Here is an 18,743-nt window from a genome sequence, read left to right as displayed (position 1 = left end):
TGAAGCACAATCGGTCCATCCCTCAGGCTCATGAGGACGAACTGCTCTGATACCACTAAATGTAACACCCTAATTACCCTAAGCCTTACCTCATGCCGTAAAGCAAAGGTTAAGCAAAGGTTATGACAATCTTAATGCTTCTACATAAATATATGTAGAAGGAATAATAATTCTAGAAGCCCGATTTAGAAAATAAGCTCAAATATGGAATTACAAAGCGCAAACGTTCACACTAAGCTACAAACTTAAAGCACAAGATAAAGGTACAAGATAACAAAATATAAGAGTGTAATGATCATAAGATACTATCCACAACTCGCAGAGTTTAGGCCGACTAGTTAAATACTAACATACAGAGTTTTGAAAGTAAACAAATTATATAGAATATCTCTCATAAAGTAAGCCTCTAAGGCAATTAAATACAAGAGTGAGAGTACTAATAAAAATAAATCAAAAGACTACCAAAATATGGTAAAGAATCCTCCGCTCTGTCACCATCAAAGCAACTCATCGAGGTGCGTTGCGACTAGCATCTGAAAAATAACAATTACGTATGGAATGAGAACTGGAGGTTCTCAGTATGGTAATAGTGCCCAGTAATGTAAGATATAAGACTTTGGGACGCCAGAGACAATCCTAGAGCTTCATATCAACACATGATTCAACTTAAAGCATACTAAAATTTAAAACCATAACTTTAAAATCTTTATAAAAAGGGGTAAACTAATTTAAGGGATTTCTAACTATCAGTTCACCGCTGTCCCACAGCCTTCTCCAGCCTAACCGCCGTGCGATCCCATCGTCACCGCCTACCGAGCCTCCTCAATCTCAGTAGAAATCACAAATAATTACATACAAGTAATACACAAGAAATAATCAAGTATAGCAAGTAAATCAAGAAGCAATTAGGCATGTTATACACGTAGGCATAGTATGCAAGTAGACAAAGCACTCAACCACATAGAAAATGCACATGATGAATGTCTGCCCTATTGGCTGTGATATCAAATTGTTGGTTCAACTGCCAACCCGACACATCTCCATGGAGACGTCGCCCTTCGGAATCATAATGGCAACCCCCGAGATATGGTACTCAGAACACCGTCCCAGATTTTGTGCCTGCACACTCTAGTGATCCGTAGGGATGCGAGCGGAATACTGTTGCCACGGACCTCACATCTCAACGTAAGTGGGACAAACCACCGCCCTTACACCTACCTCGACAGGCGGGATCCAACCAAACCGTCCCTGCCAGGCGCATAGCGCCTCAACAATCTCAATATAAAACAGTGATTTAATAGTTTTAAAAAATCATTTTTTCAATATATCTTGGATCCATCATTCCATTTCGGGTCCCAGACTCATTTCAACCAATGAAAATTCATAATTCCCTTCCAAACTCATTAATTCACCACTATCACAATTCATTCAAAACTCATCAATTCACCACTTTCACAATTCCTTATCAATAATCACCAATACCATATGCCGGTTCTCATTCAACGAAACCCATCCTCAGTACACCAGAAACCTAAGCCTTCGTTTTCTAACTTTTATCGAAAATACCAAAATAATTCCACCCAAGACCGTTTTAACATTCAAAAACAAGCCAAAAAGTCTTAGATAGGTGTCAAAGAAGTTTACAAGCTTGTCGAGAAGGTGAAATAGTTAAAAAAAAGATTTTACTGAAAAACAGGGTAATGTGCGTATGCACAAGGGTATGCGTGTGCATGCCCAGGAGATTTTTCAAGATATGTGCATTCGCATAGAGGTGTACGTACGCACAGGAGTAAAATTTTCTAATTTTGTTCGCTCGCACAAGGCGTGCAAACGCCCTCAATAGAATACACCCCCCAACGTGTGCATGCGCAAAAGGCTGTGCGTGCGCACAGCTTGCAAAACTTCGTTGGTTGTGTGTGCGCACAGAGCATGCTAGCGCTGCCAGCTGTAGCCATATCCCCATGTGTGCGTGCTCACAAGGATGTGCGTGTGCATAGTTTCAAAAAATTCTACAGGGTGTGTGTGCGCACAGGGCTGTGAGTGCACACACAAACTAGAAATCACAAATTCTGCAGCATTCACAGAATTCAGATTTCAGACACCAACTTTCAATGATCATATCTTTTTCTACAAATTTTGAATATCCACCAAATTTAAACCATTTTAAAGATTTTTGAATTATCTTTAATTTGATATAAAAATTATTCAATTTCAAAAACCGTAGCTCAAGATATGATCCATCGAATTTAGCCTAAAATTCATCTTTACCAAAAATCACTAAACCTCAATTTTACCAAACTTTTAATCCAAAATTACTTATTCCACTTTCAAAAGAGTGCTAATGTACCTAAACCATATGCATATACTCTCAAATCATTCCTCAACCTATTAATATACAATTCACCCATTTCCATCCAAAATTCCCACTTTCAAGCCTCCAATTCTCAATTATTACAACTCAAAGCATCATTTTGTTATTCTCATTATTTATCAACATCAATACACTTCATAAATCATTATCAATATCCAAATTCATCATTTTCAATCCCACATCATAAATTAACTTCAACATTCATCAAAATCATACCTTCATCAAAATCATCACATATCAACATTCATTACCAACCAATTCAATCCTATCCTAAGGTCTATTAGCCTAGGTGTCCAGAGATATTACATATTACATAGAGAAAATCGAAACCATACCTTCGCTGATTCCTAATATGCACAAAACACCAATTTGAGTCCAAGCAAGCTTTCAACACAAAATCAAGTCACCAACAATTAACCAACTAACTCCAACAAGCATCAACAACCAATTTTTTCCAAGCTATACACATTAATTACCACAAATCAATACCTTGTGTTCATCAAAATCATAATTTTATAAGGTAAAGAGTTTCCTTACCTTTCCCGATGGTGTTTTGGGCACAAACCACCAATAGCCCAACCTTAAGTACTACCTTAACAATCAAAACACAAAAATTCATTCAAAATCATTACCCACATTTTCGATTTTTAGGCCAGAGAGAAAGAGATGAAAATTCGAAATGTTATCAACAAATGTTATATAGAACTAACGGGTTCGGCAAGAGCTTTGCGTAGCCACTGACGACACGCAAATCGGAGCACTGTAGCTCGAGTTATGGCTACCGGAAGTTGTATGTGAATAGTAACACCCTCTCTTCTCCTCTCTTCTCTTGCAGCTGCTAGATTTAGTGTGTGGGTGGGTTATGGGCTGAAATGGCTCATTTTAAGTGTATTTATATGTTGGGCTTGGGCCCAACTTGGCCCGGTCTAACCCATTAGTGTTTTTGCTTCATTTGGCCCAATTTTGGGCCAAACATTTAAAATTAGTGCCCGGTTTTCAATTCTAAATATTTTTTTAAGGTTTTCTACTGTTTTTAATTATTCTCGCACAATACCAGACAGACTTAATCCGGTACTGCTGGTCAATTTACCGGTATGCGTTTTTACGCAATTTTCCGAAGAAAATTACATTTTTTAACTCAGAAAAATTTAATGAGTCCAAATATCATATTTAAATTTTCTATTTAATATTCTAAAATTTTGAACCTATTCCGGGTAATTAAATTATTATTATTTTACGTTAATTAATCGGTTAATTAATTTGCGATTCTTACACCTCTTCCTACCACTCGTTCTTCTAGGGTAAGAAATCCAACTCCTCATCTTCTTTATTATCGTTGCTTTTCTACTATTCTTCATCAATATTAACCTAAGTCATTCAAAGAAGTCTCCACAAATCCAAATTGGAAACAAGCAATGCATGAAGAAATACAGGCACTTGAAAAAGCACACACTTGGAATTTAGTTGACCCTCCTTCTAATAAGGAAGTTGTGGGCAGTAGATGGGTATACAAGATCAAGACTTGCTTTGATGGCTCTATTGACTGTTATAAGGCACGCTTAGTTGCTCAAGGTTGTACGCAAGTGTATGGTATTGACTATGAAGAGACTTTTGCTCCTGTTGCTCATCTCACATCTGTTCGGGCTTTTCTTGCCATTGCTCTGAAAAAAGGTCTCTCAGTCAGATGGACGCAAAGAATGCATTTCATAATGGAGATTTGAAAAAGAAGGTCTATATGAAACCATCTCCAGGTTATTCTTGTCCTTCTAGCAAAGTCTATCTCCTTCGCAAGGTACTTTATGGTCTTAAGCAAGCTCTTTGTGAATGGTTTGACAAGTTTAGCACCACTATCTGCAATCTCGGTTTCACTTGCAGCCCTCATGAGAATGCGATTTTCATTCGTAAAAGTGAATGTAGAGTTGTTCTTCTGCTTTTGTATGTTGATGACATGATTATTACTCGAGATGATGTTGATGGTATCGCCAATCTCAAAGGCTCCCTTCACCATACCTTTGAGATGAAAGATGTTGGTTCCCTCTCGAGGTCATATCCACAGATGATGGCATCTATCTCTCTCAGGTAAAGTATGCTTCAGATCTTTTTGCTCGTGTCGGAATTACAGATAGTCCACTGAGTCTACTCCCCCCGAGCCTAATGTTCGATTTACCCCTATGGATGGCACTGTTTTGGATAATATTACTCTTTATCGACAGTTAGTTGGAGGTGTCGTCTACTTGACTGTCACCCGACCAGACATCGCCTATCCGGTTCATGTACTTAGCTAGTTCTTGTTAGTTCCTCGTACTACTCACTATGCGGTAGTTCTTCGCACTCTTCCCTACATCAAAGGCACCCTATTTCATGGCCTCTATTTTTCTGTCCATTCATCTTTGTCCCTTCAGGCATACGCCGATGCTGATTGGGCTGGTGATCCCACTGATCGTCGTTCTACTACTGGTTACTGTTTGTTTCTTGGCGACGCTCTCATTTCTTGGTGTGCTAAGAAGCAAATGTTCACTGCTCGATCAAGCACAGAAGCTGAGTACCGTGCTCTCGCTGACACCACTGCTGAGGTTGTCTCGATTCGTTGGCTTCCCGAAGATTTTGGTGCTCCTCAGTTGTTTCCTACTGATATTTTTTGTGACAATCGCAATGCTATTCAGATTGCCCATAATCATGTGCTTCATGAATGCACCAAACACATTGAGATTGATTGTGACTTTGTTCGGCAACGTATTCTTATTGATGTTGTTCGTCTCATTGATGTTGGAACACTGGATCAGACTGCTGATATCTTCACAAAAGCTCATTATCCGACTCATTTTCGGACTCTGTTATCCAAACTCAAGATGGTGTTCATAGCTCCCACTTGAGTTTGAGGGGAGATGTTAGAGAATCATTAGAATCAATTAGTATCATTTATATTTATACAACATATCTGTATATTAATTGTAGAATTCTGTGCTTTTATTATTTTGATTATTCTAGTGGCTATATATACCCCTTGTACATTGTACTTTAAACACAACTCTGAATAATACACAATCCTTTCTCTAGTTCAATCTCTTTTTTCTAACAATTATTATTATTATTATTATTACAACTAAAATATGATTTTCGCAACCTTGGTATTAACACATTCTTCTTTTGGTATAAGATGAATAAAATATATATTACTTTTAATAATGGTAAGTAAACTTGCACTATCTGCAAGACAAATATCTTTATTATATGTCATTGCTATTTTTTTCAAAAACAAATAATAATAATAATAATAATAATAATAATAATAATAATAATAAGATCAATAATAATAATAATATAGTTAATAATAAGGATAAATGTAATAATAATAATAATAAGGATAAATGAAAAAAAATATTGATTGTTAGTGTTACAATATCGGAAATAATGGATACCAAGGAGGTTAACGGTTGTTTTTAATCAAAGGTTTATGCTAAAGGGGTTCTACTATGATGAAATGTGGCAATATTAAGAATATAAAATAACCATTTGATAGTTGTGGTATTTGAAATATGGAGTTGTTTTGTTGATTTTTTACAAATCGATGGTGGTTTGATATCTAATGATCTGGGAGCGAAACCTACTTTTCTATGCGAGTACCAGTTTTTTATAAGTGCATCAAAGCGTCTTCGATTAGACCAATACTAAAAGTAAAAATAAAGAAAGTTTATAAATTAATAAACGAAACTTAAAAAATAAAGTTTTTGAAGAATAAATGTGCAAAATTTAAAAGAAAACAATAAAATACCTTTGATTAGATCAAAGGTTTCAACATAGAAATTAAGGGATATGAAGATAAATTGGACAAAGGAAATAGAAAAGACTTAGAAAATAAAATTACTTGAAATGTCAAATTTACAGAAAAGTAAAGTAAACTTAAAGAAGAGAAATGAAGATGGAAGGAACCTATAGAAAAGATAACTCGATTACAGACTTAGGAAATCGTTGGGATGTGAGTGTGCTTGAGTATTTTTTCTGAGTGAAAGTTCCAACCCTTATTCCCTAACACTTCCTAGTATTTATAGGCTGACTTACATAATGGACAACTAAATTATCATTAATTACAATTAAATAAAATTACAAATTTGAAATGCAATTCCTCTTGGTAACCGTTCCCGCCGCATGATTGTAGATATTCCCCATATTTTTCTCGTGTGATAAAAGCCACTAACCTTCTCACTTCCACAACTATTCGACCAGCTCTTCGAAGGCCTTACTCAATTCCTCGAATCGAGTCTTCTACTCAATTTGGCTTACTCGATCAACAAAACAATCGAAATCCAAATCAGTGCTAATTACCTCCAACTTCATACCTACGCGCGTGTCTTCTCGAGAAACCACACTTAACTCATTTTGATTCAACTCACTTCTATTGAAAATATTTTTCCATCAACAAACTGCCCCCTTGGATTAATGTGGTTGCCTTCGATATCATTGTCGAACAATAAAGCACTTAATCCAAAAGACGTCAGTTTTCAAATCAGTAATAATTATCAGTTAAACTCTCCCATTACTACTGATCCACTCGACACATCTCCCGAGACTTGCGCTTTCTCTTTCCATTACTTCATCTTCCTTGCGAAGTTACCTCTATTCGCATTCCTTCCACAGTAACGGCTACAATAATACTTTAAATCCATCACTTTCTCCTTTGTTTGAACTTCTCAAACCTTATCATTCTCTAAATTTTCCCTGTACCAAAAATTTCTTCACAGAAACCCTCAACGTTCATTCTTACTTCCTCTCCTAGAAAAATGGCTAGTTCTTCTTCTCAAGCTGCCACCTAAGACAAGGGTAAAGGCCCCATAAATAGCACCACCATCTCCACCAGCTCTTTGCATCCTCAATCAAGTCAATGACGAAGTCATTGACGATCCTCATTTGCAAACTAATGATACCAGAATTCTAATCTCCTTTACAATCGGTGCTGACACACATTGCTTTCTTAGACCAATTGAATCCCTTGAAAGAGCAAATAAAAAACTTTCTTTCTTTCCAAGTGCCAAAGTGGAAGATTTATTGATAAACCAACCTTTCAACATCTCTCATTTTATCAACCAAAAGTCCTTCAGGAACAATCCAAAGATTAATCCTCGGGGATACGATTTTACAACTTGGTATCATCGTCTTGAACCTACCAAAAATGCGGACTGGAGAGCTTTAGGAATTCATGAACTATTAAGGCTCTCTCACTTCTCACTTATCACATACCCTTGGATTATTGGGGCTATGACTTGTTTCTGGAACAGAACAACCAACAACTTCCACCTTCCTTGCGGAATGGTTGGAATGTCTCTCCTTGATGTAACTGCTATTACAGGGCTTTCAATCAATTCCTCAGACTGTACTCCTGACATGCAATCCAGGCGTCAATACAACATTGTTCTGACCAGCTCTTATAGTGACTTCATTGCCCACAATATGGGTGCAGAAGGTACAAAAATAATCGAAAATTAACATGTAGCCTTCTTATTTTATTGGTTAAATGCAATTTTGTTCTGCTCTCGAAGCATACAAATGTCGAAACTCTACCTTCCCTTGGCTGTTCTCCTTCACGAAGAAAAAGTTCTCAATTTGGCAAAGCTTCTTCTAGGACACATTTTTGAAGAGCTTGGTCAATTTGTTTGTGACCTTCGAGATAATAAAATAATTAGTGCAGGAGGCCCTCTATGGCTTCTTCAATTATGGCTCAATGCCATTTTTGAAAATTTTATGACAAAACCTGATAGTGGGAGTACTAACAAGCAATACAATGAAGGTTTTCGATTATCTGAAATCAAACCCAATTTCTGGATGCCCAATCAGATGAAGACAAATTCTGTGCTGTTTTTTTCTCTCTTCCATTCCTGTAAAGATTTTGACAATGATCAACTCAATTTTACCCCCTTTTTGCACTGCAATCGTGGCCCTGCTTGGCTGGATCGTTTACTCTTTTCCGATACTAATGAAGAGAGTGAACTTACAAATCGAAGTTGGGCGAACTTACTGGCTGTTCAAGTGATTCCAATAGGACTACCTTCAAACAAAAAAGAAAGGTTCAAAATAACTCTATACGCCCCTCATTTAACAACCAGACAACTGGGGTTTTCTCAAGCCATTCCAATACCACAGCCTCGAAATGATGATCCATTTTGCCACATTATTTTAACAACTCAGGAAGATTTCAATACTTGTCTCCTGAAAAACCAACAGCGCAGGGATCGTTTCAATTTCTTGATCTATGAACGCATTTCCTTCATCACCAAATCCTGTTTCGAATGGTGGACTGCTTATTATTCAAAGTATACTCGTACTTTAGAAGAAATTCAACAAACTACTATTTGAACTGCCCCTGTTGCTGAGAGCTCTCCAAAAAGAACTCAAAAAAGGAAAACTGAGACTGCTCGACCACCACCATACAAAAGTAAAAGAACTCCCACCATAACTCTGAATCTCTTATCAGTTAGTGCTACTGTTATCAAGTAAGAGCGCTAATGAAAGTGAACCAACCAATAAGGAAGCTATTACTGTCTCCTCCCCATCGGAAGACGCAGCCGATTCTGACCCTAGTTCTCAGCTAGTACCAAGATCCAGACTTCCTCAGGTAACACAATTATTTCTACACACATCATGCTTTGATTTAAAATAAATTTTAAACTAATAACTGTGTACTTTCTGTACTAGCCTATCAATGTTGCCCACTCGACTTCAACCACTGGGACTCTTGACCAACCAATTCTGCCGTAACAACATAATCAAGAACAATCCACATCACACAACTTAATTCAATTCACAGGACCCACTCAACCAATTCCAGCCGCTTTTCCATCTCTTCTTCACACAACATAGGTGATTGATCCAACAACAAATCCCTTACAGCACTCTCCAGAAGAAACCCATAGACTTGAATTAACTTCACCAAACAATCAAGCTGCCTTCTCTGAAGAGAACCAAATGGTCCCAGACTCCGATTCTGCTTCTAAATCTGCTGACACCACCAATTTAGATTCTTCTCGATCCAAGGTTTTAGAAACCCCTCTAGAATTGCAACCTAATCCTTCACTTCAAGCTAATCTTCAAACCCCTCCAGGACCAAGACCTGGAACATCAAGTGTTCCTACCACTACAACTAGTGCTACCTTGGATGACTTGTTCTCTGTTTTGAATAAAGTTATTCAAGAAAACAAAGTGCTAGTGCCTGTACCAGCAATCTCAAGACCTACTACATCAAGGCCTTCAATCGAATTAGATCCTGACACTTGGGAACAACTTCGATCACTCATCAAACTCTTGGATCATCCACCTACCACATGGGTTAATAATACAATTCTCAACCAACTCTTGGCAGATCTTTTGAAATCTTCTCTTGAACTTCCAACTAACACACCACATTCTGCTTCAATTCGAGAGTTCAAACAACTTCTCAATGAAAGCGTTGTATCTCAATTTCAACTCCAAGAAACTGAAAGTGAAGAAGCTACAGCCAAATCTAATATAGAACAATGTCTTGCAATTGCTCAACCAATCTAAACCTCTCGTGAGGAATTTGATCTAAGAATCTCTCATGGTATTTCTGTTCAAGCTTTTCATGATCAAGAAGAAGCAAGACTCGAAGTAGAATTAACACAGATCCAAGAACAACTAGCCACCATACGCTGAAATCGAGCCACCATAGCCAAACCTCTGGCTGCAGCCCAACAAGAACAACATCACCTTATTCAGGAACTAATCTCAATTGATACCAAGCGGGGAGAATATGAGAAATAACTTGAGAAAATCCAAGCTGACAAGTTCAGACAAATTGAAATGCTTTCAATTCTGGAAAATAAAAGAGCAAAGCTGCGCGCAGACTTAGCGAGGCTGATAGCACCTTGAATTTATTTTCTTCTCAAGTTTCATTTCATTTTGTAATGATTTCTGTCTTTTCTGATCTTTATGGATGTTGAACTTCTATATTTGCCAACAATAGAAATGTTTCAAGTATTTCCCATTAATCGGATTAACTACTTTTCCTAACTCGATATTTCTAATTTTATAGGCATTTCCAAAATATGTCCCTATTACTTGAAAGGGACCTTCCCAACTATGGGACCATTTACCCAGAAATCTTGATTTCTTTTCCATCGGTAAAATGACTTTTAATACTAACTCGCCTATCCTGAAAGACTTTTCTTTAATTCGACGATTGTAACTTCGAGCAACACTCTTTTTGTCGAATCATATTATCAAGTGCAAGGATTCGCTCTGAATCTAATTCATTTAATTCATCGAACATTGCATTCCAATAATCATCAACTGGCAAATCATTCTGTCTTGATACTCTTAAAGTATTCAAATTAATTTCAAATGGTAATACTACATCATGGCCATATACCAATTTATAAGGTGAAGTTCCTGTTGATCCTCTTGGCGAATTTCGATAAGCCCATAACACTTGGCTTAAAGTTTCATACCATGTTCGAGGCTTATTTCCGATGTGCTTTTTAATCAGACTTATCAGGATTTTATTCGCTGCCTCTACTTGCCCATTAGCTTGTGCATAGTAAGGAGTTGAAGTAACCATATTAATACTCCTCGAGGCCGCAAAATTCTTAACTCTCTAACTAGTAAACATGGTTCCTTGATCAGTACTTAACGTCTGAGGAATTCCAAATTGATGGATAATATGTTTCTCGACAAAGTCTATTATTTCACTTTGGCCAACTTCTATTAGGAGAACTGCTTCAAACCATTTTGTGAAATAATCAATAGCTACTAAAATAAACTTGTGTTGTTTTGATGAAGGAGGGTGGATCAACCTAACCAAATTCAGAGCCCAACCTCTAAAGGGCTATGGCTTTATTATTGAATGCAATTCAGCTGCTGGAATTTGTTGTATCGAACCATTTTTCTGACATTCCTGACATGCCTTCACATAATCAATACAATCCTTTATCATGGATGGCCAATATACATGATTTCGATATAATACCCATCTCATCTTCTTTCTTGCCTGATGAGCGCCACATATTCCATTATGGACTTCACCCATGGCAATATTCTGATCATCTTGACTTAAGCATCTTAACAAACTTCCATCGATCCCTTTTTTATACAGATCATTAGCCAATAAAACAAAATTCATTGCTCGTAACTTTATCTTTCTATCAACTACAATATTGGGATCTTTTAAATAAAGAGCAATAGGCTTTCTCCAATTAGAATTCTCCCATTCATCCATACACAAAACCTCTCTTTCATTTTCCGGTACTAAAATTTGATGGATACCAGATAATTTTTTCAAAGTCTCCGGACCAACCCGATACCTCGAAGCAATTTGGGCTAACTCGTTAGTAATTTCATTATGAATTCTAGGAATGTACACTAAGGAAACCCTTCGAAAAGATGTTAATAATTCCCAAGCAATTACTAAATATTTTTGTAACGTCTAATTATTACACTTATATTCTTTTGACAACTTCTTTAAAACTAATTGTGAATCCCCTAAAATCTAAACCTCTAAAGCTCCTTTGTCGATTAAAATTTCAAGACCCAAAATTAGAGCCTCATATTCAGCCACATTATTAGAACAAAGATACTTTAACTCGAACAAGAATTCCAATGGAATACTCTCTGGTAAAATAATGAGGATTCCAACCCCTGCACCATCTTTATGCTTAGATCCATCAAAATACAACTTCTAGTAGTTGATTTCCACATCAACTATATTTGCCCCCTGGTCATGTAGATCTTTCGAATTCTCCACGAGAAAATCTACGATGACCTGGCCTTTGATAGCCTTTGCTGGGACATATTGTAAATCAAATTCTATCAATGCCAACATCCATTTCCCCAAATGTCCCCTTAACATAGGGAAACTTAACATATACTTAATTAGGTCAGTTTGTGCTATAAATTTCACCGATTTAGCCACCATATAACACTTCAATTTCATACAAGCATGATATAAAGATAAGCACAATTTCTCAATTGGGGAATATCTCGTTTCAATGTTAGTTAAAACTCGACTAAGATAGTAAACTTCCCATTCATGCCCATTTTCATCATCTTGGGCTAACATGCATCCTATAGTATTTTTAGATGTTGCAATATATAAGTTCAAAGGTTCAGATGGACGAACATTTGCCATAATCGGGGCTCGAGACAAATAAGTTTTAATCGAATTGAACACTGATTGATGGTCTGCTGTCCATTCGAAATGTGAATTATTTTTTAATTTCACTAAAGGTGCAAACACCCTAGTTCGAACTGAAAGATTCGAAATGAATCTTCGAAGATAATTTACTTTACCCAAAAACGATTGTACTTCCTTTTTCGATTTGGGTGCAGACAATGCTAATATTGCATCTGCCTTATTTTATCGATAGCTATTCCTTTTTTATGAATAAAAAAACCTAAGAAATTTCCAGCCGATACCCCAAAAGCACATTTCAAAGGATTCATTTTCAGCCCTTTCTTCCTCATAGTAAAGAATGCTTTCCTTAAATGATCAATGTGCTGGCTTACTGAGATCAATTTAACCATGACATCATCGATAAACACCTCCATAAATTTCCCAAGAAACTCATGGAAAATAGCATTCATTACCCATTGATATGTGGCTCCAACATTTTTCAAACCAAAAGGCATAACTACCCATTCATATGTACTTAATGCCCCAGGACAACGGAAGTCAGTTTTAGCCACGTCATCTTCTGCAATGAAAATCTGGTTATATCCAGAATAACCGTCCATGAAATTGAGAACTTCATTTTCCGCTGCAAAATCGATTCACATATCTGCAATAGGCATAAAATATTCATCTTTTGGAGTAGCATTATTTAAATTCTTAAAATCGATGCACACTCTTAACTTCCCATTCTTCTTCATAACAGGGACAATATTCGATACCCACTCCACATAACGTGCAGTTCGAATAAATTTTGCTTTAATCAAGCGTTCTATTTCCTCTTTAATCTTAACATTGATTTCAGGAGCAAAGCGTCTCGGAATCTATTTTACTGGTCAAGCATTGGGTTTCAGTGCTAACCAATGTTCTACTAATGAACGATCGAGACTAGGCATCTCATGATAATCCCATGCAAAATAATATTTAAACTCATATAAAAGGTTGAAGAGTTCAGTTCAAAAAAGATCAACAAGATCTTTACAAATATATGTAATTCGAACATCATCAGGAGTCCCTAGATTAACTTCTTCTATGGGATCTTGAGATTCAAACTCTTTATAATAATTATCCTCTTTAATTGAATATTTTTCAAACCCCAAAGGTTCTAAATCATATATGCAATCAAAAGTAAAATCAATAGAAACATCAGAAAAAGAGGAAACTTGATCTTTTATTAAAACATCATTACTTTTATTTTCTACACGATGAGCCTCTGGTATTAAATTGGCAGTCCGGCTCGCATCATTAGTTTCATTATAAGAAGTAGGAAAATCATAACTAAATTCGAATGGAAGCGTCGAATCGAACACACTACAATTAACAAATTTACTAACCCTATCTGATTTAACTTCATCAAAAGAATCATCTTTATTTTTTAAAAACTGAAAATTATTTAACTAATTTTGTAATGTTACCAGGTAATCGGAAACCTCCTCAACCTGGCTCACAGTGCAATCTTCAGAGTCTTCAAGAAAGACAGTCCCAACCAGTCGGTTCGAAGCCCACGTCTGGATAACGCAACTTTACCGGCAAGCCTTCTGAAGTCAAATAACACCCTTCACAATTATAAGGATTTAGAGATAGATCAACATTTAAAGGCTTCAGTTTGCTATTATAAATCCTAAAATCGCATGCATTTGTTTGACATACAAATTCGAATCTGCTTTGACAATTTCAGGTTTACCCTCCTTAGTTCACAAAGCACACTCTGATGCATAGTAGAAGGCACAACTCCTACACCATAGATCCAATCTCTTCCTAACAAGGCATTGTAACTAGCCTTTGATGGCACTACTACAAACACAAAATGTCTTTCTGATGACCCCACTTTTACATTCAAAGTGACTAACCCTCCTGCTAGCGTAGAAGTCCCACTACAATCAGTACGTTTTCCTACTTTTCCCAACATCCTCTCAGGCAGAAGACTAATTGCTGCCCTACCATCAATCAATACCATGTTTATTTTAAACCCATTCAGAATGGCAATAATATGAAGGGGGCGCAGATAAGACATTTGTCTCTCATTAGGCCGGGTAAAGAACCCTGGCTCATCTTCTATGCGAATGAAGGAGAAATCGCCTTCATCTTCCTGATCATAATCCTCGTCTGGATTACTCTCACATTCCCCAAGGTATTTAGTTGGAATGATCGAGATCGTCCCTACCATATCATCATCTCCTTCATCAAAATACTCCTCATCGACATCAACGTCTTTATGTTTGTCGACCCCAGAGGATTGAGCCACTGCTTTACCTTTTTCCATCTTTGCAGGTGATGGAATTTCTTTAGGGTAAGTCTCTCCATCAGAAGGAAAGACAATTCAAGAATGCACAGAAGGCGTTGCCCCCTTGCTAACCTCTTTTCCTGTCTCCATATGAAGTTTCTTATTCCGATTGAAACTTCTTCCTCCACCTCTTCTTCTTGGATAACCTCCGGCTCGACCCCGATAGAAGGCATACTGATTTCGGGAAGGTGCTCGATGCCCCCACTGAGGGTTACGTCGATACAGATGATCACGCCTTTGGAATTCCTGACAATTCTTAATCCATTGAATGCCTATAGCCTGGGATCGGCTTAAATGTGCAGTCACATCATGCTGAGGAATCTTTGAACTAGAACCCTCTACACGTCGAATTAGCTTTCTTTGGCATGCTTGTTCCTCCCTATGAGCCAATTCTTTCTTCATCCTTTCTTTTTCAAAGATCGCCGCTGCTTTAGCATCGAAAACAGCATTGCACCAAGGACACAGAGATACATCCCGGTCTTTAATCTTTTGCTGAACTAAGAAATCCAGTAGGCCATCTCCTATCCTATGGTATACAGATCTTACTTGTGACACAAAGTCATCTAGAGCCATATCAAAATCATAGGACATGCCAACCATGTTCACCCCTAGGCAAGGTTCGACACAACTGGCATCGATTTCGAAGGGATCTACATCAACCTTCATTTCCTTCTTGCCATCATCGAACTTCAACCGTCCTTCTATGATTGTGATGTTAGGATTTTTGCTAGTAATGAATTTTATAAAATATAGTCGCGTTGTGAGTATAGATTCTAAACCAACAGAAAATCCCTTCGTACAAACGTTTTGATTGTCACAAGTAACAAAACCCAATAAATTTATAAACCGAAGTATTCAAACCTCGGGCCGTCTTCTCAAGGAATTGCAGGGAAGTATGATTTATTATTGGTTATGGAAAAATAGTGTTTGGGTTTGAAAAAGGTTTTAAGCAAGAGAAATAGATTGCAAGAATTGATAAATTAATAACTAATAAAACTCTTGGCAAGGTATGAAAACTGGAAGTCCTATCCCAGTTATCCTTATCAATTGTGATGAGAATTGGATTTTTCTCCCACTAAGTTAACCTCTAACTATGAAGGTAAGTCAAGTGGATGAAATAAGTTTGGTTCCTCAGGTCCTAGTCTTTCCTTATCAAATTATATTGAATGAAGATGTCAATTCTAACATGGACAATATTCATAAGCCAATTGGGCAACATAAATCAAACACAAATAAAAGCTTCAGAATAAACAAAAATAGAAGAGAAACATAAATTATTGAACCTGGTATGAAGAAACAATCCTAATCCTAATAGAAATCCTAATCCTAAATGCTAAGAGATAGGAGAGAACCTCTCTCTCTAAAAACTACATCTAAAACCTAAAATTGTGAGTAATGATTGAATGATTTGATTCTGCTCCACTCCCAGCCTCTAATCTGTGTTTTCTGGGCCGAGAACTGGGTCAAAAACATCCCAAAAGTCACTCCCAGCACTTTCTGGTCCGTATAGGTCGCGACATAGTGACGCGGAGGCGTCATCCACGCGTTTGCATGGATTGAAGTTCGCTGATGTGACGCATCAGCGCGCGTTCGCATCACATATCTTTATGGCCACTATGGCGAATTATATATCAAATCGAAGCTTCGGACGTTAGCTTTCCAACGCAAGTAAAACCGCATTATTTGGACCTTTGTAGCTTAAGTTATGATCGTTTTAATACGAGAGGGTCAGGTTGATAGCTTTGCAGTTCCTTCAGCTTCTTGTATTCCTTCCACTTTTGCATGCTTCCTTTCCATCCTCTGAGCCATTCCTGCGCTGTAATCTTTGAAATCACTTAACACACATATCAAGGCATCTAATGGTAATAAGAGAGGATTAATATTAGCAAATATAAGGCCAAAGAAGCATGTTTTCAATCATAGCACAAAATCAGGAAGGAGAATGTAACCATGCAAATCATATGAATAAGTGGGCAAAAGCTTGATAAGAACCACTTAATTGAGCACAAGATAAGCCATAAAATAGTGGTTTATCAGATTGCTTCTTGAATCAAGTCCCTGAAACGGACACAACTATTAGTCGAATGACTTGTTGCTTGATGAAACTTACAGTAAGTCTTTCCTTTTAAATCTTTTACAGAAAGCAAAGTTCTACCCTTAGGCAAAACTAATTGTTTATCTTTAAGCAACACATAAAAATTTTGATCAGATTTTGAAATATCGAAACTATATTTCTTTTCACTTTTTAGTTTTGAATCATTCGACTTTTCATTACTAGAAAGCTTCTTCAACAAAGAACACACATATGGAGGACTTTTCTTACGTTCAGCCAAATCGACTTCTGTTTCGAAATCGAATTCCTCCTCTGAGAACTCCATAGTTACATAAGCAACCTTTTCTTTTCGAGTAAAAGGCTTACTTTTAGAACTCTGCTCATTTTTATATTTTTCTTTTTCTTTTCTCATGAGTTCGGTCTATCGAACCTTTTCAGCCAAATGAGCCAAATCAGGAATATGCCCATTCAGCAATTTTCTGCGCATATAAAATCCTAACACCCATAATTGCTATTTTCACTATCTCATTTTCAGGTAATGTCACAGAGCATCTACTTCTAGCATTTTTAAAACGTATTAAATAATCATCGATGGTTTCACCATCTTCACATTTCAAAGCCACTAGATCAGTAACTGCTATGTTCATTTCACCTCGATAAAACTGAGCGTGAAAAGCAGTTTCCAACTGATTCCATGTTGTGATCGAATTTGGTCTAAGATTCGAAAACCAAGTAAATGCATTCTTTGTTAATGATGAAGGAAAAAATTTCATTTTCTAATTTTCATCATTAGCTAGATTCCTGATCTCGGCCAAATAACAAGCAACATGTTCAGTAGTTGATTCTCCAACTTTTCCAGCAAATTTTGTGGCTATCTTCGGATTTTTTTACCCCTCTTGGCACTTCAGCCATTTGGACCACTTGGGGAAAAGCGGACACAAAATGTGGTTGATTCATAAAACCAACATTTAGCCCAACCTGATTTAATACCTCTTCTACAATTCTAGTTACTTGATAACGATCACCACGCAATCCGGCTAAAAAGTCATCAACATTTTGACCTCGGGGAACCACGTGAGGATTTTCTCAATTTGGATTCTTGTATTCATTTTGAAAAATATTTCTCATCCCTTCGTTATTTCCCCTGGCATTATGCCTCTCACCTTCGTCATAATCGACAATTTGAGCAATCCTCTCGACTTGTCTAGCAAGACGCTCGAATCTCGATTCATGATCAGCCATCATGGGATTCAAAGTTGTAGTCATTTGCTGAGTCAATAAATTGACCAAGTTGATGCCAGGGCATCTTGGCTAGTTTCACAAGCCATTTTTAGTTTCTTTTAGAGTAGTTTCATGCATTTCTTAGGCAATAAGTAAGTATTTGAATGAGAAATTCATGCTTACCTTGATTCATTCAAACATTATTAATTTTATGCATTTTCAGGAGATTTATGTAAAAAATTGTTTGATGTTATGAATGATGAATTATCTTGTGATTAAGGCAATACTTTGATGCATTTTGTTTGGTTGATGATAGATAAGAAGAAGCAAAGAAAAGGGAAGGTAAAGAAGCAACAAGAAAGCCATGAAAGGAAGCAAAGAGAAGCAACGTTGGAGCCAAAGTTGGGGCTCCAACGTTGCTGGAAAGTTGCTCCTCACAGCTTGAAGGTGGTATACTTCAAACAATAATAACTTGAGCTACAGAGCTCCAAATGAGGTAATTCCAAAAACATTGGAAAGTATGAATTTAGAGCTTTCCAAGCATATATGGCATTGCATGGTGGATACTTAATTTGAGGGAGAAAACTTGGCCCGAAAATGCATAGACGAACATGGTACTAACCTGTAGTAAGGCCAGCTGACC

At 37.0% G+C, this 18,743-nt stretch overlaps 1 protein-coding gene across 1 annotated transcript; it reads right to left on the bottom strand.

Annotated features, from left to right (window-relative positions):
* Nucleotides 1-10,547: 10,547 nt before the first annotated feature.
* LOC107493083 (uncharacterized) lies at nucleotides 10,548-10,937 on the bottom strand. The gene has a single exon (XM_016114162.1). It carries the CDS (start codon nucleotides 10,935-10,937, stop codon nucleotides 10,548-10,550), a length of 390 nt encoding a protein of 129 aa, XP_015969648.1.
* Between the last annotated feature and the right edge of the window lie 7,806 nt (nucleotides 10,938-18,743).

Source organism: Arachis duranensis, chromosome 1, assembly GCF_000817695.3.
Source record: "Arachis duranensis cultivar V14167 chromosome 1, aradu.V14167.gnm2.J7QH, whole genome shotgun sequence".
In the NCBI taxonomy this organism is placed as follows: Eukaryota; Viridiplantae; Streptophyta; class Magnoliopsida; order Fabales; family Fabaceae; genus Arachis; species Arachis duranensis.
The sequence above is the reverse complement of the archived record's forward strand: the minus strand, read 5'-3'. Positions and strand labels throughout refer to the sequence as shown.

Excerpts from the sequence above, each read along its gene's own strand:
- LOC107493083 (XM_016114162.1), bottom strand. The coding sequence starts at position 10,937 with ATGGTTACTTCAACTCCTTACTATGCACAAGCTAATGGGCAAGTAGAG.